Here is a 23,522-nt window from a genome sequence, read left to right on the forward strand (position 1 = left end):
AGTGACCGAAATGTTCTTTGTACTGAATTTACTTTGGTGTGTGCTGTGTTATGTGGCTTTACTTTTTAAAACAAAAAAAAAAAGGGAGAGGAAGATCAAATGTAAGTCTCCATGTTCTCTGCTAAGGAAGATGAATCTCCTGGGAATTATAGAAGCTCCATGTCTCTCTTGTCCTGAGGAGCCCAGAACTGGACACAGCACTCCAGCTGTGGTCTGTAGGGTCCCCTGGGGCTGCCCCAGCTCAGGATGCCCACCTTGGTCACCAAACTGCCAGAGGCCAGGTGGTTTAGGTGCCCTCTAAACCCAGACAGAAGCAACCCTGCAGTTCCTCAGGTAGCTCTGAGCAATCCCCTCAGCATCTCAGGGCTTTGGGTCACATTTCCCAGGCACCCACTTCTGCCTTTACACTTTACTTGGAAACACAGCACTGGCTCTGGATTCCTCTAAGGAATAGAAGACATGGAACAGGCACCAAGCATTGCCCACGTCCTCCTTTGCTCAGATTTGTACGGCAGCCTCTCAATCTTGTCACAAAGAGCTAAGTTTCCAAAGACACGTTGCTATGCTTCTTATAAGAAGGTTCGTGTCCGAATCATAACTAGTTTTATGTATTAAAAAACTGGTTCAACTCTGTATTTACTTGTCACGTTTAATCAGGTAAGTCGGGTTTTCACGCTGGTAAGAGACCCACAGAACTGAAACTGTTGCCCGAGCTATTTAAATGTGCAGTGTTTTATTCACAGCCCTCACGGGGCGGGGTGTGTGGGGGAACTCCCCTCACTGCCCCTCACAGTGCCCCGGGCGGGAGCGGATTGCCTGCGCGGTGCCCGGGGCCGGGGCGGGGTGCCTCCACGGTCTCCCGACGGTGCCCCGGGCGGGACCAGAGGTCCCCTCACGGTGCCCCGGGGGCGGGAGCCGGGTTCGCCCGCGGTCCCCTGGGCAGGAGCGGGGTCTCCCCGCGGTCCCCTCATGGCGCCCCGGGCAGGAGCGGGGTCCCCCCGCGCCCCCGGCACCGTCAGGGGACCGCGGGGGGGTCTGAGGGGGCGGCGGCGGCTGCGCCTGCTCGGCGCGCGGGGGCGCGCGTGACGTGCGGGGGGAGCGGAGCGGGGCCGCGCGCGCTCGCGGCCGCCGCCCGGCCCAGGCTGCGGGCGGAGCGGGCCCAGGCCCGGCCCGGCCCCGGCGCGTCCCGCGGGCCCGGCGCACCCCGGGCCTGCACAGGTGAGCCGGGGCACGGGCACGGGCACGGTGGAGCCGCGCAGGCCGCGCTCCGGCACCGCCGCCGCGGTCGCTGCGGGCCGCGGCCGTCCCTGGGCTGGCGGGCGGGGGAGCCCCGGCCGGGCCCGCCGGTACCGAGCCGGGCGGGTGGTGCGGGCGGGCCCGGCGGTGGAGGGGCCGCGCGGGCGGGCAGAAAATGGCGGAACACAAGATGTCGGCCGGGCCGGCGGGGCGGGGAGGCCGCGGCTCGGGGCCGCGGGACGGCGTTATCCCGGCCGGGACCGGGTTATTCCCGCCGGGCCGCCGTTATCCCGGCGCTGTCCGCGCCTGCCGGCCCGCACCGCCGCGGGACAGCCGCTCCTTTGTCCCCGCGCTCCCTTGGCCGCCTCCCCCCGCCCCGGCGGCACCGCGGGCGCGCCCGCGCCGGGCACGCGCGGAGGGAGGGAGGGAAGCGCCGGAGCCGCCGGGAAGCGCCGGGAGCCGCCGGCGGCAGCGGGCACGGCCAGCCCCGGGCTCCACCGGCCCCGGGCACCGCCGGCCCGCTGTGCCCCTGGTTTTTACTACGGGAACTTTTATTGGTGCAGCGCGTAGATGTAATCTATTTTTTCTATTTTATTTTTTGCTATTTTGGCTTTAGCGCGTTTCAGGCAGCGAGACAAAATCTCGTTCGCTGGTTTTGTCTGTGGCATTTAAATGGGTTTAGAGTGTAAGTGGTCGTTGTGCTTTCTAGGTGGACGCAATAAAGGACTTTAAAATGGATATGCTGGTTTTTCATACCCAGTCTGTTCTCTGCCAGGGGTCTGCGTTAACCTGCACGTTATTTTATTAATTGGGGTTTTCTAATTAAGATTTCTGCACAAGCAGGACGTTTCTCATTGCGTTTCTGTCAGCTGCTGCATTAAAATTAGGGGCAGAAAAAAATGAAAACCGTGTTATCAGGCGAGGATGATTATTTGTTCTTCAGCTTGAATGTTAAGAAATTAAATGGTTACACAGCATCTGGTTCCTATTTTTCAACGGTGTAGAAGTTTATTTATTGTTCCATTGCTCTGTGTCTGAGCCTGGTCCTTTTGGTTTAATGCAAATCTCCTATGCAGCTTGTGAATAACCAAAACACCAGCAGTACATAATGTTGTGTTTTCCTTTGGAGCATGTAAACAAGATGTAAATTAGTTAGAAGAAATCCACTATTTTAAAGGAGAGATTGAGAGCTGACCATGCAATTAGACTTCATGTGAAAATACCCCACCTGAACCCACTGTGAATAGAGGTGTGTTTAAACTGGGGAGATGCTTAAGGTTTGCAGGGCCCCACAGAATGCATTCCTAAAGCTCCATAATAAAGAGCATGTATTTGAGCTGTAATTGGCATGTTGCAGTTGGTGTTCTATAGAAATGTTGTTTATGTTATACACATTGGAAGTATGGCAACAATGCCTGGAAGCCAGCCCCGGGATTGGGAGTTTCCCTGTCCCCCTGGGAACACCAGTGACACCCTGTTTTTCCTGGGAAGGGTAAAAGTGCTGAAGCATTGGTTGTTATCCCTCCTCCTTAAAATGCTTTGCTGAATATCTTTGCATTTGGAGTGTTTTCTTAAGCTCTCTCTAAAATGAAAATACCCCTGGCTATTTTGTGATACTTTCTTTAGGAAGGGCAAGCTAAGAACAGATCAATGTATCCTGGGAACTTCCACCAGATTTTCAGTGGAATGTTGCTGTAAGTTGTCCTTAGGTCATTCCAAACTGCCACCCATTACCCTTGATTTTAGAGTTGCCATGTGCAGAGGTAATTTACAGCTGTAGTCAGAGAGGTCAGATATCTCTTCTACTCTAACATTCATTGCTTGTCTCAGCTGAGCCCCATCTAAGGAAGAGCTTTGGCATAAAGAGCTGAAATAGATTGAAATGAACCTCAGGCTCATTAGAAAGAGAACTGCTATTTTTCAGAAAAGCAAAACCATTCCAAATACAGACATATTTTAAAAATTTAGCCTTGAGACATTGCTCTGGGAGTCTCAGTGTAGGTTGCATGAAATACTTCATTTTGGGATGTGATGATAATATGTTCTTTCCTAAGCCAAGCAAAAAAAATCAATGAAAAAATTAATGGGATATTGTAAAGTAAATATTTTATTGGCTGATGCTAAAAACATTTTCACTGTCTTGAAATACCCAGAGGAGAAAGGGAATTGAGAGGAAGAATTGAGATGTTACAAGTTAGAGGAAGGGCTAAGTTTGGGATTGTGACAGGGTGTGGAATTGTGGCTTTCTGCCTGATTTCTGCCTTTCCAAAGCCCTGATTGGATCTGGCTGTGGTGCTGTGGGTGTGTTACACCGTGTACTACAGGAGGAAGCTGTGGAGAGCCACAGTTAATCACTGCACTGCATTTTTTTGCTGTTCCCAATAACAAGATTTGCCTGCATGTGTGACATGTGGAGCTGCATCCTCTGCACTGCTGCAGCCTGGGAGCAGAACCAGCGGGGCTGGGGCTCCCCAGGGCTCATTCTTCAGCAGCAGCAGGAAGGGCTTTTCCTGCTCCCACTGCATTCCTTTGAGATCCCAAAGTTGATATCCAAAATAAATTTGTGATTGTGTGGTTGATTCAAGTCCGTCCTTTGTCTGCACTGAGGGTTTACAGGAACATTCTTCGTAGGGTTGGTACAGCTTCATGGGGTTGTTGCCTGGGTGTCATCTTCCATCTCTGATTTCAGGGGAAGTTTAAGGGATTGCTGCTGCCATCCCATAACTTTGGTTCTTTTTCTAGTCCTGTTAGCTACCAGGAAAATACTCTTATAATAATGATTTGCTTTCCCTGCAGAAATTTAAATTCAAATTATAGTCCTACTTTGTATTAAATTTTTCTGTGTGCCACAATACATAATATAGTTGTGCATCTAGTTATTTAATCAAAAAATAAGTTGCTTATTTAGAAAGAAAAAATTCTAACCTATTCTTCCTGTAATCTCAGATTGATATAAACTAAGATAATTTTTCATGTCCACTTACTCTGAAAAAAGGATTCTCTGAAAAGGCTGTGGTCAGGAAATGTTAGATATTGCCTTAATTCTGAAATAGTTTAATGGGTAATTTATGACCTAGAGCTGCATTCTGTTTTATACTAGTGAGGATTCATTAGCTACAGGGAGAATTTTGGGTGGCTGTGGTGGTAATTTGGGAGTGATGGAGCATTGCATTGGGCTCTGGAGCTGCTCTGTGATCCTTACAATGCTGAAAAAAATTGATTTTGGAATGGAATTGAAATAGTAAAATCCTTGCCAACTTTCCTCATGGATAATATTTGACTTTTTCATATTCTTGAATTCAAAGTTGGTGCTAGAAGAGGAAAGCTTTGGAGACTTACCTGGAAAGATTTGTACTCCCTGCTCCTCCTCTCTGCCCCATTCAGGTCATGTAGTCCTGAGCTCTGACTGTGTTCATCTCCCACAACTCCTAAAACTTCTTATTTGCTCTGGGATTCTGTCACTTCTGATTCTTGGATACAAGAGGGCAGAACAATACCAGATTTTAGTCTTGTGCAACAGAGATTTTTTTTTTACGCTTGAGATTTTTCACCTGTGAAAGCCTTGAGCTCTTTCTGATCCCGTGGGTGATTCTGTTGGGTCACTTTGCACTGAGAACTTGTGTAAAGTCCTTGGAGTTGCAGCAAATTGCAAAATAATTCAGAACCCCCAGACTTCAGTGTTTGGTAGCGATGCTGGGATGCTGATTTTATCCTTCTCTCTCTGTTTTATGGGAACACTGCCAAATGATAGATGCTTTCTCCTGCTCTGGGAGGGGCTTTGTGTAGCTCTACCTTGTCACAGAGATCCAGCATCCCCAGTTAAACTCACACATTAAAATTGGTTTTGAAGTGTCTCATATATCCAAATTTGAAAGAATTTGAAAAATTGATACTCCCAATACAATTCTCCACTTTCTTCATTGTAGTTCCACACATGCAGAATCACCAGCCTTGATAATTAGTTAATGAGTCTGTAGACAGGCAGAGCAGAGGCTGCTTTGTGCACAATTGCTAATATTTATTATTATGCTAAGGTAAAAAAAATAAAAAGCAGTAAAATGAATTGTGTGGAGTGTTGCTTAAGGTTTTCTTGAATTTTTGGGTAAATACTTCTCTGTGTTTGTCAGTGTAACACATCAATTCAGTAAAGCTGATCAACACAAGAACACTGCTAAACATAAATTCTCATTTTTGTTTTTTTGCAGTTGTTTGTGAATGAATTTGGCCGAATATGGATCCAGGTGGTGGAAGTCTTGGATTGCAAACACAGGAATCCAAAATGCCTCACACTATGATCATGCAAGATTTTGGTAAACATTTTAACTGTTAAAAATAATGAGTAAAATACAGGAGATCTTCTCAGGTATTGGGAAGGACCATGTCTATACCAAGATATTTTCATTTGAATTACAACACGGAATAATGTTTATTATTTTTTTAAATTCTGATAAGAACCATTTTATTGAGTGTTTTCAAGATTGAAACTGCTGTTTTTGTGTTAAAATAGTTCACTGTGCATTTTGTGTTATGTCTAGAAAAGTGGTCTGCAAATACGACTGGCCAGTCTAGTCTGGTAATGAAAACCAAATTTCTACCTCCAGCCACTCCTTGTGATGTGGCAAGTTGTTGGAAATGTTGCTGTAAATATTGCATAAAACTGAGTGTTTATTTTTAACAAGGCCCTTGCTGTCCAAAGGATGAGTCCCTTTATTGTAACAGCAGTTAATGGTTTGTTACCACACTTCAGTGTCACACAGGAATTCTGTGAAGGTTCACAGTGCTGCTGCAATGAGATGTTTTCTAACTGGGAATTAAAGAGAAAGAGACGGAATGGTAAACTGGCCTTTAGTTTTTAACAGACCTTAAGTTTGGGACAAACTCCACATGATGTCTTGAAGTGGTGTGTTTTGTTTCTTAGCTTGTACAGAACAGGCTGCTTTGGACAGTGTTTATTGGGTGAAATGTGGAGAAGTCACAGATTTTTCCATCTTGCCTGTGTGATAACTCCATTCCTTAGACAAACCCATTGCTGGTGCAATAATTGTAACATTTTTCTCCTGGTTGTTCCCTAGTGGCTGGAATGGCTGGCACTGCCCACATCGATGGAGACCACATTGTTGTGTCAGTCCCCGAGGCCGTCCTGGTTTCTGACGTGGTCACGGACGATGGGATCACCCTTGACCACGGCCTGGCGGCCGAGGTGGTGCAGGGCCCCGACATCATCACGGAGACGGACGTCGTCACCGAGGGCGTCATCGTCCCCGACTCGGTGCTGGAGGCCGACGTGGCCATCGAGGAGGCCCTGGACACCGGCGACCACGTCCTGGCCTCGGACCTGATCACGGAGACCGTGCGCGTTCCCGACCAGGTGTTTGTGGCAGACCTCGTCACGGGCCCCGAGGGACACCTGGAGCACGTGGTGCAGGACGCCGTGCCCGGCGCCGACTCGCCCACCATGGTGTCCGAGGAGGTGCTGGTGACCAACTCGGACTCGGAGGCTGTGATCCAGGCTGCTGGCACCGTCCCTGCCTCCGCTGTCACCATCAAAACCGAGGACGACGACGACGGCAAGAGCACTTCTGAAGACTACCTGATGATCTCTTGTAAGTGCGCAGAGGGAGATGGAAGCAGGAGGGAGCTCCTGGTGGGGAGAAGTTCCTGGAACTGGACTCTCGGAACGCTCAGGGGATAGGCTGGTGCCCACTTAATTCCTGGTCTCTGGATTTGGGGGTTTTGGTGCAAAATCACTGATACAACGAGAGAGAAGGACATTGATGCTGCTGAGTGAGTGGGTGTGTATGTTTGTGTTTCTGAAACTAGATATTCCAGGAAATTTAAGAAAAACACCTTGGAAAGTTAAACACTCCATTTATTTGGAATATACAGCTTCTTCTAAAAAAACACCACAGGTGTATTACAATGCTATGCACGTTCATGTAAAAATAACATATTTGTCTTAATCAGGAGAATCCACTAAGAAATAGTTTCTTAAGATCTCTAACTCAAAGTTTTCTCAATATGTCCACAAAATGTGGTTTATTTAGTGTACTAAAAATTATAATAGATATTTCATTGTCTGTTGTGCTCTTCTGGGCTGAACTTGGAAATAAGGGGTCAGATTCATTAATGGATTGGCTCATTAACACATTCCAGTTCTCACACAGCATCCAGCTCCATATGATCCTATTGACAGTAGCTGAAGTTGGCTACTGAAAGAACCTTGGGTACTTCGGGTTTCTTCAATGCTTACATTATACCCAAGGTACCAGTTGTTGTGTTGCTGCTACACAAATTTGATAAAATATATTCCAAGTAATTGATTTTTTTAATTCTTCAATCACTTATTGAAATGTGAGCAGGTCAAAACAGATTTTATTTAGTCAGATGCAATATGTTAAAAAAAAGTCAATGCCAAGCGTGTCTAAGTGTCAGTCTGTTCACAACAAGCTGCATTTATTAAAAATCTCATGACAGAGGACATCACTGATTCATGATTATAATGATTTCCCTCTCTTACAGCATTTATGTCCCTTATGCAGAATATATTTGTTTTTGTTCAGTACAGGATGAACAGCAATGATTTTTAAAACTTTCCATCATTACTGTGTCGCTAACAGAAGTCAGAAAGAGGAGTTTTTGAAAAAGGAACTTCAAAAATGAGTCTATAAAGCAAATTAGACCTGCTACAAAGAAAACCCTGTGTGTTTTTGTAACAAAAGAAGCACCATTTTACACTCAGTTGTTTCACTGAACAAATTCCTCCTTTCTGTCAGAGTACTTAGGAGGAGTTTATTCTGTAACTGGCTATTTCCCTTGTCATTGTAAGTACAGTCATCTTTGGGACTCCTTCTGGGAGAGATGAGTGTGATGGATGCTGATGATCCTGCTCTTAGACCAGAGCATCTGAAGCTTTCAGTTACCTGATGGCCCCACGAGTTTCTGACACATTCGTGGTTTTGTCAGGTGTTCTCAAGCTTGGCTTTCACAATGTCCCAAAGCCATTTTGAGACCTAGTTTTCAGCAAATTAAATTTTTATATATGTATAATCGTGATGTGCCTGAATAGTCACAGTTGGAAGCTACATTATTCATCTAGGAGTTTGTTTTAAGTAATCATTTATGGAAATTAAGGCAGTCATAGAATTGTGTAGGATGGGAAAGAGCTGTAAGATTATTGAGTTTAATTGTTCTCCCAGCACTGCCAGGGCCACCACTGCCCATGTCCCCAAGGGCCACATCCACATGGCCTTTGAATCCTTCCAGGGATGGGGACTCCAGCACTGCCCTGGGCAGCTGTGCCAGTATCCAATCTCCACCTCCCCTGGCCCAGCCTGAGGCTGTTCCCATTCCCTGGGAGCAGAGCCCAATCCCCCTGGCTGTGCCCTCCTGTCAGGAGCTGTGCAGAGCCACAAGGGCCCCCCTGAGCCTCCTTTTCTCCAGGCTCAGCCCCTTCCCAGCTCCCTCAGCCCCTCCTGGGCTCCATTCCCTCCCCAGCTCCGTTCCTTCCCCTGGACTCTCTCCAGCCCCTCAGTGTCCCTCTGCTCATGAGGGTCCCCGAGCTGTCCCCAGCACTGGAGGTGCCCCAGCAGTGCCAGCACAGGGGACAGCACTGCCCTGATCCCCTGGACACCATTCCTGACCCAAGCCAGGAGCCACTGGCCTCCTGCCCACCTGGGCACCCTGGGCTCATGTCCAGCTGTTGGCACCAGGGCCTTTCCCAGCCCCTCTGCCCCAGCCTGGAGCTTTCCAGGGGGTTTTTGTGACCCCAGGGCAGGACCTGACACCTGTGAGCCCCCACCAGTGTTGTCAGCCCAGGATCCAGCCTGTGCAGATTCCCTGCATTGCTTCCCAGCTCAGTGGCACCTGCAAAGCTGATGCCCTCCTCTGGATCACTGATAAAGCTCTTTGAGCTCTGTTGTGTTCCTAAGTTTTGAGCCTGTGCTGTGCTGGGGATTCCAGCCTGACCCCACAAAGTGTCTGCTGTTGTGTTTTTGTCAGCAGTGATGAACCATTCTTACACAGCTTTTAATTTTTTTTATTGCTCAAATATTACCCTTGAATTTGTTTTGTTTATGGAGATCATGTGTTGTGGAGAATAGATGAAGGCCTCAATTTATCAAGCAGGTCAAAACTTTTTATTTACTTATATGTATTCAATTGTCAAATGCTGTCAATATTGTAGAAAGCGAACTTTATAATATTTCATTTGGGGTGTATATATAGGACTGTTGAACTGCTTTTATAATATAAATCACACCTAAGTGATACTTCTAAAGAATTTCAAAATACTCAGTTGCCTTTTAATGAAATTTAGTATCGAAAAAAGGAAAGACTGCATAAAATGCCAGATATGCCCGTAGGGAGTACCACGAGTTGTTCTGTTGAACATGTGGGAACTACCAAAATGTGACATTTTAGGGTATGGAATTGACTGTGGAGTTCTCATTTCCCTTATGCTTGTTGGGTATTACAGCTTAAATGACAGAACCATAGAATGGGATGGGTTGGAAGGGACTTTACTGAAAGGTGATTTTTCACCATTTTTAAGGTGACATTCCCCTGTAGATACTTTATACACTTCTGGTAATTACATTTTCTGTGTAAATACTGTTTGGACAATAGTAAGTTTGTCTTGATAGCTGTGTGGCTATCTGTGTATGATTTTGTGGTTGGAAAGTTTCGTTGGAAGATTATCTCTACTCTGAGTTTAATCATTCTCCCAGCACTGCAGGGCCACCACTGCCCATGTCCCCAAGGGCCACATCCACATGGCTTTTGAATCCCACCAGGGATGGGGACTCCAGCACTGCCCTGGCAGCTGTGCCAGTATCCAATCTCCACCTCCCCTGGCCCAGCCTGTTGTGCTGCTTTTCCAAACCAGCTTTATAAGCAAAGGACTTAAAAAATCCATTTTTGCTGCGTTCGCAACACAAATACCACGGGGTGTTGACGATTCTTTGCTTTAAGCCATCCGAACACCTCAGTACAGGGGAATTGAATCCCAAAGCTGTGGTGGGCCCCTGACCCCAGCCCTGAGGGTGAGATGGAGCTGGTGAGCAGCACAAGCTGTGCTGCAGGGCCAGTGGGCAGTGCAGCTGAAGCCTCCCCTCTTTTGTTTTTCAGGTTTGCGATATTCAGACCCACAGCGGGTTGCCAGCCCCCGCTCCGCGTGCCGGCCCCATGCACTATTCTGGTGACCTCAAAGCCACCACTGACCCACCCTGGAGCTGGCCCGGGGCTAAGGTACTGTGCCACCAACACCTCCTTTGTAGTGTCTTACGCTGTTGCCTCGTTTGCTAAACATTTTAGGATTCCTACTCCTCTATTTGAACCTATGGGACTTAAGTAGATCAGGCATTAGAAAAACCCGGAGGATTGTCAAAGCCTTGTGGGACTTACCTTGCCCTCGTGTTGCTGCTCTGGTGGCTGTGGCATCACCAGCATAGTGCATGTGAGGCATCACATGGATTGGGAGCTGGCAATCCACGGTGAATCTGGACATCACACACCTGAAAACAGCCCAGCAGGTAAGTTTAACACTGGGAGTGTGCTGAGTTTTCCTTTCAAGCTTTTTCACTCAGGAGGATTCAGCATCTATTTATGGAGGTTCTCTGTTGTGTTTTTTTCAGTTTATTTTAAGGGACCAGATAATAACATGTAGTGCTTCTGGTGGGTGAGTCAGAGCTGGAAGAGACTTTGATATTCCATTGACAGAAAGGAATCAAGCAGTCCCTGTTCCCCTGAGCCATCCCTGGGGAAAGCAGCACAGAATTTAGCACTGATGGGTTGGCAGTGATGGAAGGCATCTTACTTAAACAACAGAATATTTTCATGAGCTGTTCTAAAAAACAATAACATTTTGGAACCTGACAAAGTTTACTTGTCCTGGTGTGTTGTTTTATTTAAATCTGTTTAAAAGGTAGATGGGGGCCACGAGATTTACTTCAGATAAGACAGGACTTTAAGCAAAAGAAATTGCCAACTCAGTGTGTTTTGTTGTGTTTGAAACAAAAAGCAACATCTTACAAATAACAGTCTGTATTGATGTCATTTTCTCAGCCCAGATGATATTTTCCAAATTTTGCTATATTGCACATTTGCTGTTTTAGAAAAGTGATCCCAGAGGCCCTGGATACACAAACTTCCTGATAGATTTCCATTCCTTTAGCTTAAAGTAAGGACTGAATTTTTTGGCGAATACACAGGATGGTTAATGGTGTAGAAGTAACCACAGATGTTAAAAATCCTGTTCTAAGTTTGCCCCTCTAAAACAAGACTCTCTATTTTCAAAGGATATTGAAGATTTGGGGGCTTTATAAGCAATATTAAAACACAGTGTGTGAGTGTACATGCTATATTGAGGTTTTGGAGTTTTCTTTTGCTGAAAACATTCTTACAAAAGTTCAAAAATTCCTCATTTTTTTCCTTCATGTAATGTTTATTGCATTGCAGTTGATGTTCTGGTAACTATGTAAAATTGTGGGATTTTTTCTTATTTAATTACTTAATAATTTCACCAGCCCCATAGTGGTGCACAGTCACTGTCACATAATATTAGTTAAATAGTTGGAAATTCTTCCATAAATAAAACTTCCTGTCACATGTGTAGTGACTCCCCTGTTCAGCAGGAAATTGCTGTTGAGAAACTTCATTTCTGTTACACTGGTAATGTGTTGTGCTTATAAAATATATGAATTTAGAAAAAAAATGGTGATGCTGGAGCTGCAGGTTTGAAAAGAACTTTATTACCACCTCCCGGCTCTAAATTGGCAGGGTTTGTGAGCTTTGAAATTCTCTTTTTGGCAGTCACAGAGCTGAGTATATAATCCCTCTTTGTACTGGGGATTACCTGCAGTCCTTCCAACACTCACATGCAGTGGGAATGGTCATTGTATCTAATTAAACTTATATTTATCATTTTCCAGAACATGCATAAGAGACTTGGATAAACTTTAAAGGCCTTGCAGAAAAAAAGTCTTTAATAAATTTATGTTTAGTAAATGTATGGAAATATTTATTCCAAGATAAGGGAATTTCAGCATGTCCACTTTTCTGTCTGCTGACAACCCCATTCTGGCAGCTTAAAAAATTTCAATTAGCAGGTGCAGTAACACTCCCCTAGGGGATATAGAAGGGTTTAATGACCTGGTGCTGGGAAAGTAGAGTGTCAGAGGAATATTCAGGTTCTCTGTTGTGGCTCTCTCAGTGTTTGTGCTCTGGGGGTTCCCAGTGTCCTGCCAGGTCACACAAACATCAGGCAGCACGTGGCAGGCTCTCACTCATTAAGGTGTTGATGTTCCTGGCATTGATTTCAGTAGATAGTTTTTGTAATTAAAAAAGCAAAAGCTGTCTTCCAGAGGAATTTTTTTTTTTCCTGATCCATGTTTGATACCTTTTCAGCAATGGAATTAATCCATTGCTGAAAAAAAGAACAAAACCCAAGCCCCACCAAACAGCTAAACCAGCTTTTTAAAAATGTTTTCCTGAGATGTTTCAGGTTATAGAGCGTGGTGCTGATAACGGCAAGGTTGTGGGATCAATCCCCATATGGATCATTCACTTAAGAGTTGGACTTGATGATCCTTGTGGGTCCCCTCCAACTCAGAACATTAATTTTCACCAAAGTACAGACTTCACAAAGGCTCTAAACCAAAACCAGATATTTACTTGTATTTCCCTGTATTTTATCCAGTTCTGTCCTCAGTAACTTCTGTACTCAGCTGGTGCAGTCCAGGATGTGTGAGCAGGAATGAGGTTTGCAGTGCTGTGAGCTGGGTGGGTGTCTGTGGGAAGAGCTCAGTGTGGGAGTGCTGGGGTGGATTCCCCTGCCCTGCTGCAGGAGAGGCACCTTCTCCTTCCCACTCCAGTGACTGGGATTCCAGTTTAGCCCAGTGCTCAAGGGGTTACAGCAGCTCTTGGGAGCAGGAAACCCCAGCAGGGAGGGGCCTGGGGACACTGCAGCCCTCCCAGGTAAGCCAGCTTTTCCCAGGGATCAGGGCCTCAGCATCCCATGGAGTCAGGAAGCTCTGCTGTCACCTCAGTGTTCATTTTAAGGAGTTTTTCTTTGCTTAGGGCACTCATACTTTAATGTTACGTGTGCAGTAAGATGCTGTTTCCCTGGAATGTGTTTCATTCAGATTTTGTCTACACTTTGTGGGATTCTCCTCTATTTAGAGGACTTCAGTGGGTGTTCAGCACTGCACAGGTTTGTGTGGACCATCTGCACAGGAGCTAAATTTATCCTCAGTGAGAAGTGTGTCAGTACATGTGTCAGGGAGATGCTGAGTTTGGTACCCTCAGGGCTGGCAATGTGAGGTGTATCTGTGGTCATCTCTGTGAATGCCTTTTTTACCAAAATAGGCTGCTTTTAATAGTTTGGATGTATTTTTTTTCCTTAGAAATTAAATGAGCATTTTGAATGTATAAAGCAAATAATCAGCAAGTGAGTTGAGTAAAGAATGAGAAGTCAATCTCTCATAGTAGTGTTTGGATTTATTGTCACTGCATCTTTTAATCAGCTGTATATCATGCATTAATCTTCATTAATGTGTATGTTTTCATGTGATAAAGTGAATAAAATCATCATTTCTTTGAGGAAGAAGATACAGTCAGATGTATACTTCTTTAGCTGGGAATATACTCCACTCATCACACTCCTCAAGAGCCACTAAATTTTAGTCACTATGCATCAGAGTGAAACTTCTGAAAACTCTTAGACTTTAACAGGCAATTCTGGGTTAATTTTTAATGCTTTTGTTTAGATCTTTAATTTTAATTATTGATAAATTTTTGCTTTCTAAGTGTAATAGTTTCAGCCATAACCAGTTACCTCATTCCCTTTGATGACAAGCTCCCTCTTGTGTCCTTTATTCTGTAACTCCTGCTGTGTTTCCTCAGTTGCAATAAAATACTGAACTTCTGGAATCTCTTCAGTTTCTTGAGATGAGCTGCTTTTAAAGGCCACTTATGAATACAGACCTTTCCTGTGCATGGGGAGAATAGTGGAGAAAATCATGCTGCTGATTACTTTGACTTCTAAAAATGTGTTTGAAACTCATTATTATTCTCTTTTCTTTGCAGTGGATGATGTTGGAGAGAAATTGGACCATATAGGAAGCACTCCCTTGAAGATCAGTACCGAGGTGGCAAATGATGATGTTGCTAAAGATGATGGCTTTGGTTCAGAAGTTATCAAAGTCTACATATTTAAAGCTGAAGCTGAAGATGATGTTGAAATAGGTACCTTGAAATCCTGTTTATTCTTTCAGTAGTGTGAAGTGTTTCAGGGTTTTTGTTCTTCATTCCACATAATCCAGTGACTGGAGTGTTCTGTAGAACATGACATTTGTGGAGGCTGCCCAGATGCACAAATGCTGGGTGTGGATCAGGCTCGAGTTCTTTTTTGATTAGCTGGGCTATGTTCAGGCAGCCAAAGCCCAAATGCAGAAGTGGTTGTGTGTCTGCAGCTGTTTTTTCAGCTGCTGCTTTTCTCTGACTTTGCAAGGCACAAGTGTGTCAGCACAGCGGAGCCTCGGGAGTGGATCCCTCTTGTGGGTGGGAGCCTTTGGTGGCCTTTGCAGGGAGAGGGGAGGAATTCTGGGGCTGCAGGTGAGCCAAGGGACTCAGAAATCTCTGCAGTTCCCTTTCCCCATGGACAGACCATCAATGCCTGTGCTCTGAGGGGATGCACAACTCAAAACTCACAGAATTCCCCTCTTGGCTGTTCTTGGAGCTGAAACCTCTGGATCAGTGTGGGTCCCTTCCCAAATACACTTTGTTCCTCTGGGGATGGGCTCTCAGTCTCCAGGGACAGAGGGACAGAAGGGACAGACTGCTCATGCAGCAGCAGGGAGAGGCAGAATCTCTGATGGCTGAGGAGTAATTCCCAGCAGGGCTGTTCTCTGAGCTGCTCTCAGGGAGGGGGTCCCAGCCAGTCAACAAAATCCTTGGATCTGACATTAATCTTACCAGTGGCTTTGTTCACATTGACTTAATGTGTGTTAACTTCTTTTTGTTTGAGGTGGGACAGAAATTGTCACTGAGAGTGACTTTCACAATGGCCATTCTGTGGCTGGAGTCATTGAACAAGGAGGTGTTGGGAGAATGCAGCGAGAAAAAATGGTTTACATGGCTGTTAAGGACTCTTCTCAGGAAGATGAAGATATTAGTAAGCATAATAATAAATATTTGTGTTTCTCATACTGTTTGTACACCCATATAACCATCATTCTCAAGGACATTTTAAATTATTTTCTGAAGGATTTTTCAGCCTGAAGTAGTAGAAAACTAAGCTCATCTTCCCTAAAAATAAAAAGCAGGCTATAATTATTTTAAAGCGATGTGGATAATGCACTTTGTACATACTGTGTGCAGTAATTTAATTATTTATATTAAATTTCACATGTCTGTGGATGAAGTTAATGAGGTTAGTCAAACTTCTTATTTTTCTATTTTTCTACTGTGAATTAAGCAGCTTTCTGAAAAAGTGGCAAATGTCATCAGTTGCAAGTTCATGAGTTTGTGTATTGGAAATTTTGTGGGCATTTGTTTTGGATTAGTATTTATTGATAAATGTTTCCTCTCTTTAAGGAATATCTGAATAAGCAACGATCCCCTAAATGCCAACAGAAGAAAATTAATTTATAATGGGTATCAATCAGAGCGAGAGCAAATTAAATGAAGGAAAAATTTGTAAAGACAGAATAAAATTAAAGCTTTATTCTCCTCCCTTCATCCAGGCTGTGCTGAAATAGCAGATGAAGTTTATATGGAAGTTATTGTAGGGGAAGAAGAAGCCACATCCCTTCCAGACACCCAGCTTGAGGACTCGGGCGTGAATAAAACGTTTGTCCCCGTTGCTTGGGCTGCTGCTTACGGTAGGAGCCTGTGCTTCTTTCCTGAAAATCCCTGCCATTATTTCCTCCCCCATGCAGCTGCCAGCATCTCTGGGATGGCCTCACCTTGTTCTTGGGGTTTGGAAGCAGCTCCTGATCTCTGCTATCCAGGGATTGCTGTGGGTTGGCTTTCATGGAGTAGAAAGGAAAGCTTATTAGGAGAAGTTTGATTTTGTTTCAGATCCCAGCTCAGATGTACAGAGCATGTGAAGATCTTAATTGAAGATCTTAATGTTGAAGATCTTAAACAAGAAAAGCCTTAAGTATTTTAGATTAGCAGGGGGAAGGGGGAAAGATTGTAAAAAGGGAATAGTAAGAATAAATATGTAAATATGTTCCTAATAATTTCAGTTTATAGACATGTTTTAAGCCTGTTAGTCCTCCAGGTGAGAAACCAAAAACTGATTTGTTTTCAAATACTGTGTCTTAGTATATTGTGAGTTCTGTCTATTGTTTTGTATAATTTCCTTGGATTTTTGGTGTGTTAAATTTTGTTAAGAGGGTATCAAGTTATCCGTAGTTTCTGTTACAATTAATTAAGCGAGTTAGTGAAAATTCCTTGGTGTGGAATTTGGTGAAAATTCCTTGGTGAGAACCCAACAGCTGGGCTGCTCAAGTGCTTCAGAAACACAGAGCTTTGGCACATAGCAGCAAATACTTCAGTGCAAAATGAGGAATGTGCTCCTGAGGTATCCCTTGTGCATCTCCAAAACTCCATTGTGCTGAGAGGCTGATAAGGGCCAAGTCCTCTTATCTGCCTCCTACTCCAGGCAGATAAAGTGCTTCCATCTCAGGAGCAAAGTGTGCATTTCAGATAACCTCTGCATTGCTATCTGAGGGGATAGATGAGGTTAAAAGTTTGCAGAAACAACAATATTAATAATGGAAAGCAGGAGAGGCAGCAGGGTAAGCATGCACACACAGATGGGGTGGATATTAACTCCTCCCAGAGATGGGATTCTGGTTCCTGAGGCTCATGATTACACATTGAGCTGCACATCCCACTTGGATGGTTAACCTGTTACTTATTAGCTAAGTTAGTTTTCTCTCATTATCAGGCTTTCAAAAGCAGCATCTATAAAAGAATATTATTTTATAATGACTAAAATACCATTTTCTGCAGGAGATGAAAGAAGGCTTCCCCGAAGATACGAAGATGGTCAAGCGGCAGGTGAGAACTTTTAACAGCATTTAAACTAAAACTGTCTTTGAGAAAACAGATATTTCTGTGTCAGTGCTCCTAATCAGAGATGCAAAGAATGAGCCATAAATTAGATACTGAAGGACTCCACAGTCTTTCTTTGTTGTTTTGAATGAAAACAATTCTAGATGTCTGTAGGCCTTCGGAGGGGGTGGGGAAGTTGGGAGGCACTGCCAAGTTTTTAACGTAGTTTTGCAGACAGAAGAGAGATAATGCAGTTGTATGAAGTGAAAACAAGTTAAATAAAAATCAGGGAATATAATTAGAAATGAATCAGTGTTTAAACAATCATACCCTTGACTTTTGCCAGGAAAGATAGATAGTGGTTCCCAGTAGCACACTTCTTTTTAATGTATCTTGTGGTAGAGGAATGGGCAGTGCTTGTTTTTAAGTAGATAATGCTGCTGTGCAATTCCAGTCATCAGTCCCAAAGAAACAAGTTGTTTAAGGTTTTTTATGGTGTCTAATTTTTGTTTCTAGGAAATAACTTGGATACACGATTAGAAAACAAAAACGGTAATGCAACACAGTACCTGCAGATTTGTGATAGCATTAGCACTAATAGAGTGCTCAAACAAAAAACCAAGAAAAGGAGGAGAGGAGAGGCCAGGCAATGGCAAACAGGTAAACACTGGATGGTTACGGTATTGTCACGGAGTGCCACTGACTCCTGTCCTATTCCTTTTCTCTTTTTTAAGCTGATGCAGAATTAAAAGCTATAAATGATGATTTGCGTATTTCCTGTGTCCTTCCCCCCTCCAGTTCTGTGCCTAGAAAATGTCATATTTTGCTATTCAGAGTCAGTACACCCAGGGCTGATGCAATTCATTGGAATGTTGCAAGCTATTAAAAAGTACCCATGGCTATATTCAGTGCACATGTGATATTCCTGATCTGTTTGAGCAGTTTCTAAAACAGAACTATATAAACTATAGGTGCTGTGGATTGGTTGTTTTTAAACTACTGAGCCACTCTCTCTCTGCTGCAAGTGTAAGTGCATGAATCTGAACAGCACTTGGCTGATTTAAAACTTCTTAATCAGTAAATGTGTTTCCTTCATAACTTGTTTTTGTTTGTTCAAAAACAGCTGTTATAATAGGTCCTGATGGACAGCCCTTAACAGTTTACCCTTGTCATATTTGTGGGAAAAAATTTAAATCCAGAGGATTCTTGAAAAGGCATATGAAGAACCATCCCGATCATATGATCAAGAAGAAATACCAGTGTACAGACTGTGACTTTACAACTAACAAAAAAGTAAGTTTCCACAATCATCTGGAAAGCCATAAACTTATAAATAAAGTTGATAAAACGCACGAGTTTACAGAGTACACGAGAAGATACAGAGAGGCGAGCCCGTTGAGTTCCAATAAACTCATCCTGAGGGACAAGGAGCCCAAGCTCCACAAGTGCAAATATTGTGACTATGAGACTGCAGAGCAGGGGCTGCTCAACAGGCACCTGCTGGCAGTCCATAGCAAGAACTTCCCTCATGTGTGCGTGGAGTGCGGGAAGGGCTTCCGCCACCCCTCGGAGCTGAAAAAGCACATGAGGACCCACACAGGGGAAAAGCCATACCAGTGTCAGCACTGCGTGTTCAGGTGCGCTGACCAGTCCAACCTGAAAACTCACATCAAAACCAAACACGGCACCGACCTGCCCTTTAAATGTGAGCACTGTCCCCAGGCCTTCGCCGACGAGAAGGAGCTGCAGCAGCACACCGAGCTCTTCCAAGGCCATAAGACTCACCAGTGTCCCCACTGTGACCACAAGAGCACCAACTCCAGCGACCTGAAGCGACACATCATTTCAGTGCACACCAAGGATTTTCCCCACAAGTGTGAGGTGTGTGAGAAAGGCTTCCACCGGCCCTCGGAGCTCAAAAAGCATAGCGAGACCCATAAAGGGAAAAAGATCCACCAGTGTAGGCACTGTGACTTCAAAACCTCCGACCCCTTTGTGCTCAGTGGGCACATCCTCTCCGTGCACACCAAGGACCTGCCTTTTAAATGCAAACGGTGTAAAAGGGGCTTCAGGCAGCAGAACGAACTGAAGAAGCACATGAAGACCCACAGTGGCAGGAAGGTGTACCAGTGCCAGTACTGTGAGTACAGCACCACGGACGCGTCGGGCTTTAAGCGCCACGTCATCTCCATCCACACCAAAGACTACCCCCACAGGTGTGAGTTCTGCAAAAAGGGCTTCCGCAGGCCCTCCGAGAAAAATCAGCACATCATGAGGCACCACAAAGAGGCCATCCTGTGATAGGTGAGCTCCAGCAGGAAGCCGTGTAGGAACTGTCATGTGCTAATTGGGGAAAAAAATAAATCTCACGAACTGTTTCTCCTGGTTTCAAAGCTTGATATTAAACCATAACTTTACATTCTTTGTATTAAAAGTCTTAAAAAGTATTAGGGTTGGCAGGGGAACTCATAGCCCTATGATTGTTGCTGATCAGAACATAAAGAGCACTAGAGAATGCAGAGGATGGATGAATGTCTTAAATTTGCAGAAAGATGGATGAATGTCTCCAAGTGAACAGTATTTGCCATTGCTGAGTCTAGAGGACAGGGCAGAGCTGATTGTGTGGCCCATTCTGTCAGTCCCAGCGTGTGTCTCCAGTATGGAAACAGATCCCTGGTGGGGTGAGCTACAGAGGGTTTGCAGAGGAGCCCCCTCTTCACTTCTTGTGCAGTTTGGAACGGGGAGTTTTAGTCAGACACTTCATCACAACGTTTTCAATTGTGCCTAGAAATTGAATTCCAGAACTGGCAAAATTATCTGGGGGGGGGGTGTCCCTTGTTGGGTTTGGTTTGGTTTTTGTTTTTAAACATTTCATAAGGAAACTTTTTGGTTTCCTTTATTAGTTTAGGTCCAAGAAGCATTTTTTTACTGGTTTTCAAAGCTGCTAACCTATTTTATTGCAGGATATGATGTTTAAAATAGAGCATTATGTTATGGTCTCAGAGGTGGTGTTCTGGTGCTAGGGTTAAAGATGTATATGTATATAATTTCCCTTTTTTTATCTGAAACTACAGTTGAATGTTGTTCAGTATGGCACATATAACAAAATTAACTTTGAATTTGACTTTTTTTTTAAAGGATAAAAATGGATGCAGCTCATAGTGTTGTGACTCAACACTAATTTTTTTCCTTGCTACTTTAAAGTCTTCTCTAAAAAGAATATTAAAAACAGTTGAAAACTGTAGGGGTTTTTTAATTAAAAATTCAAAGTACTTAGAGGTTCTTTAGGGCAGTGTTCTTAACAGGTATGACAGTTACTGTCCTACCTCCTAATATGAAATTTTCCATATAGACATAAAATTGCACCTTTTAATCGATTCTTTTAAAAAAAGATCTATACCATGCTATAAACATGCATTTTCAATCTGTAAGAAAGTATATATGCAGTATTTAACCAGAAAAACCTGCTGCCACTAGAGTTTGGAGGTGGATCTTGAGTTTACAGTGTATACATTTAAAATATGCATCCCTTTAAAAATGCTTTGTGTTAGCATGCTGCAAATCCAATGGCGCTTATATAACGAGCTGGTCTAGGGCTATTTAATGAAAAACCTGGTCATAAATGTTATGCATATAATGTGTATTTTTTACTTTTTTTAGTTGCTTCATGTTTGCACACAGCTGTTCACATGAGAAATTGTAACTTCATGCTATATTGTGGCTTTGTGTTCCAGATAATGTTCATATTTTGTTTTTGCACCAGATGAGAATCAGTTCCTTGAGAATAAATTTTTTTTATATTTCTAAACTTCAGAAAGTTAAAATTTGGGAAATCTCTTAGACAAATAAGTGTTTTATGTGGCTGTAAAAAATGATGTACACGCTGTAAAATAAGATTGTCACTGTTCTGTGGGATTATTATTTCTAAATGTGTTACTCATCGTAACGGGCATACAATAAAACGCATCTCTTGCACTCCAGATTTTTTGGAGTTTCCTTTTCATTTATGGTGTTTAGGAAAGTCCCATTCTCTGTAAATTCACCTGATGTTTTTAATTGCATTGTTCACTAATTAACATGTAATCACATTTCAAGTAAACAGGTTACTGCAGGTGTATTTATCAGACTGTTAAGGAGAGAACATTGGGTTTTAAACTCTTTCACAGGTAATGTATTTGTGTTTGTTTTGCTTATTTCTAAAATAATTATCAAATCTGATGCTGACATTCCTTTGAATTTTTTTCCTTCAAGAGAACAAAAAACTTCTCACATATTTTGGGAATAACCAGGTAGGTTTTTGTCTTTTTAATTACGTAATAACAGCTTGCAGAATGAAATGCTAAAAACTCTGCTATCCTAAATTCCCTCTCTTTTTAGAATACTTGAATTGCACCATCAGTAAGAGATTAAAAAGCTGAAGAAGAACATGTGCTATTAAATGAACCCTTCACTGAGGATTTCCAATGGGCTTTGAGCCACTGAACTCGTAGGTTTTGCACAAAGAGCAGAAATTAAGCAGACAGGAATTAATTCATTTGGGTTTTGTTGCTGCTTTTCCTTGCATGCCCAGCAGTCAGAAGGGAAAAAATCAAAATCTTAGTGATTTAAGGCTGTGGATTTCTGACAATGTCAGTGCTTTGTTCCTGAATGTTATGTTGAATACAGGGACTGAAGGAGTTTCTTCACCTGAAGATGATCCCTGACTGCCCATGGCTGTGCTGGCTCATTTTTCCACCCTACAGACGGACCAAATAATCAGGTAATTAATTGTTCTGTATCAAAACAGGAGGTAGATTGCTGTTCTTGACATAAGATTTTACTAGGAAGTGGTGTTTTAAAGCTTCTGAAATGGAAGGATAAAATGGCACCTGAGTCCTCAGCAGTTTGAGGGACAGTTCCCAAATCCTTCTCAGTGCCCTGTCCCAGTAAATATTTGAGAGCTGTGACAGGTCAGGGGTGCTTGAGCAAACAGAGCCTCCCAAAGGTGTGCAGGGCTTGCTCTGAAATGTCAGATCTGTTTGGTGCAGCTTTTTATTGGGCTGACAGATGCAGTTAAAAGTGATTCACATCTTGATCATCAGCTATGTTTTTCTTTCCTCAGGTTTCAACTGCCCACAATTAAAGGCAATAAATCAGAGAGAAAATGAGGAAGAGCTGCAGCAAAACTCTGCAGGTAAAGGTGAGGTACTGGGTGTGGACTTCCCAGCCAGGGCTGTCTGGCTTTTATTTTACAGCTGAGGCAGAGCAACTTCAATACTGCAGAAAGGTCAGGCAAAACAAAGACAGTTTTCTCCTTTTCAGTGCAAAACAAGACTCTGCCTTCTGACAGATAAAGACAGGGAAGTGTGCATATTGTTGTAATTTTATAAAGTAAATAGTGTCTGACTTCTTTCTAATTTGTTCCTAGAAAAAATGAATGTAGAAGTCCTGGTGAAGCTACTTGAAATTGAGGTGGAAAATGAGCTAAAGTAAAATGTTTCTAACCAGGGTTTACAGAGCTGAGTAAATAAGAAAATGTTTTTCTGTAAACTTCAGCAGAAACCACATTAGGTAAATCAGTTCCAGTTCCACAGCCAAGAGGGGACAGCTGAGCCCACAGTAACAGGTACTTCATAGTAAAAAATACTAAATTTGCTTTTTAAATACATATGGTTTGAAAACAAAACCAGCCTATAAGTAAATGGCCATATGCTTTATCTACTAGTGTAATTCAGCTTTTTGACAATTGCTTTGTGTTTTCTGTGAGTACAAAGTGTAGTTACAGTCTCTTCTCTGTAGCATTTACAGGGTCTGGTGACCTTCAGGTTCTTTGAGGAGCTGTCCTTGTCCCAGGACAGAGCTGGCTGGCCTGAGCAGCAGCCTGGGCTTTTTCTATGCAGGCTGCAGCTTCCCTGGCTGCCCCAGGATGGTGTTTGCACTGGGATGGATCAGCTGGACTTAAAAAGAGATTTGCCTGATGGTGGCCTTTGCCATGGAATTGTCACCACACCCAGCAGCTCCTGCTCTCAGCCCTGTCCCTCCTTAAGGAGTTCCTGTGCTGTGCCATGGATGGAGGAAACACAGGTTGGTGTCACTGAGGGGCTGCTCAGGAACTCCATGGCTGGGATGAGCCATCAGGAACCATCAATAACTCCCATTTCTGCTCTTTGTAGCTTGGCCTGAGCTGTGAGAACCCCCAGCCCTGGTGGGAGCACAAGGAGCAGCTGCACCCAGAGCCCTGCACAGGT

The 23,522-nt window shown here is 43.8% G+C and overlaps 1 protein-coding gene and 1 long non-coding RNA gene across 4 annotated transcripts; both read left to right on the forward strand.

Annotated features, from left to right (window-relative positions):
* The first annotated feature begins 1,148 nt into the window (after positions 1-1,148).
* ZNF711 (zinc finger protein 711) lies at positions 1,149-21,275 on the forward strand. Of its 3 annotated transcripts, none has more exons than XM_054289402.1 (9): positions 1,149-1,218; positions 5,442-5,546; positions 6,309-6,839; positions 14,317-14,475; positions 15,257-15,403; positions 15,975-16,112; positions 17,254-17,301; positions 17,812-17,955; positions 18,419-21,275. In XM_054289402.1, exons 2-9 carry the CDS (start codon positions 5,468-5,470, stop codon positions 19,594-19,596), a joined length of 2,424 nt encoding a protein of 807 aa, XP_054145377.1. In that variant the 5' UTR covers positions 1,149-1,218; positions 5,442-5,467; the 3' UTR covers positions 19,597-21,275. The 3 variants fall into 3 exon arrangements, with proteins under 3 accessions (XP_054145377.1, XP_054145379.1, XP_054145380.1); XM_054289404.1 differs by having other exon boundaries at positions 17,812-17,847; XM_054289405.1 differs by lacking the exons at positions 1,149-1,218; positions 5,442-5,546; positions 6,309-6,839 and adding an exon at positions 10,441-10,763.
* A 1,221-nt stretch (positions 21,276-22,496) lies between these two features.
* Positions 22,497-23,522, forward strand: LOC128945637 (uncharacterized). The gene is made up of 3 exons (XR_008483887.1): positions 22,497-22,900; positions 23,074-23,358; positions 23,448-23,522. It is a non-coding gene; the product is annotated as an uncharacterized LOC128945637 (long non-coding RNA).

This window comes from Melozone crissalis, unplaced genomic scaffold, assembly GCF_028551555.1.
Source record: "Melozone crissalis strain CALT ecotype California unplaced genomic scaffold, PUWL_Pcris_2 ptg000068l_1, whole genome shotgun sequence".
NCBI lineage: Eukaryota > Metazoa > Chordata > Aves > Passeriformes > Passerellidae > Melozone > Melozone crissalis.

Bases quoted from the DNA above. Each gene is read 5' to 3' on its own strand.
- ZNF711 (XM_054289402.1), top strand. From the start codon at position 5,468: ATGGATCCAGGTGGTGGAAGTCTTGGATTGCAAACACAGGAATCCAAA. The intron at 6,840-14,316 runs GTAAGTGCGCAG...TTTTCTTTGCAG, and splicing joins AGACTACCTGATGATCTCTT to TGGATGATGTTGGAGAGAAA. The intron at 16,113-17,253 runs GTAGGAGCCTGT...CATTTTCTGCAG, and splicing joins TGCTTGGGCTGCTGCTTACG to GAGATGAAAGAAGGCTTCCC.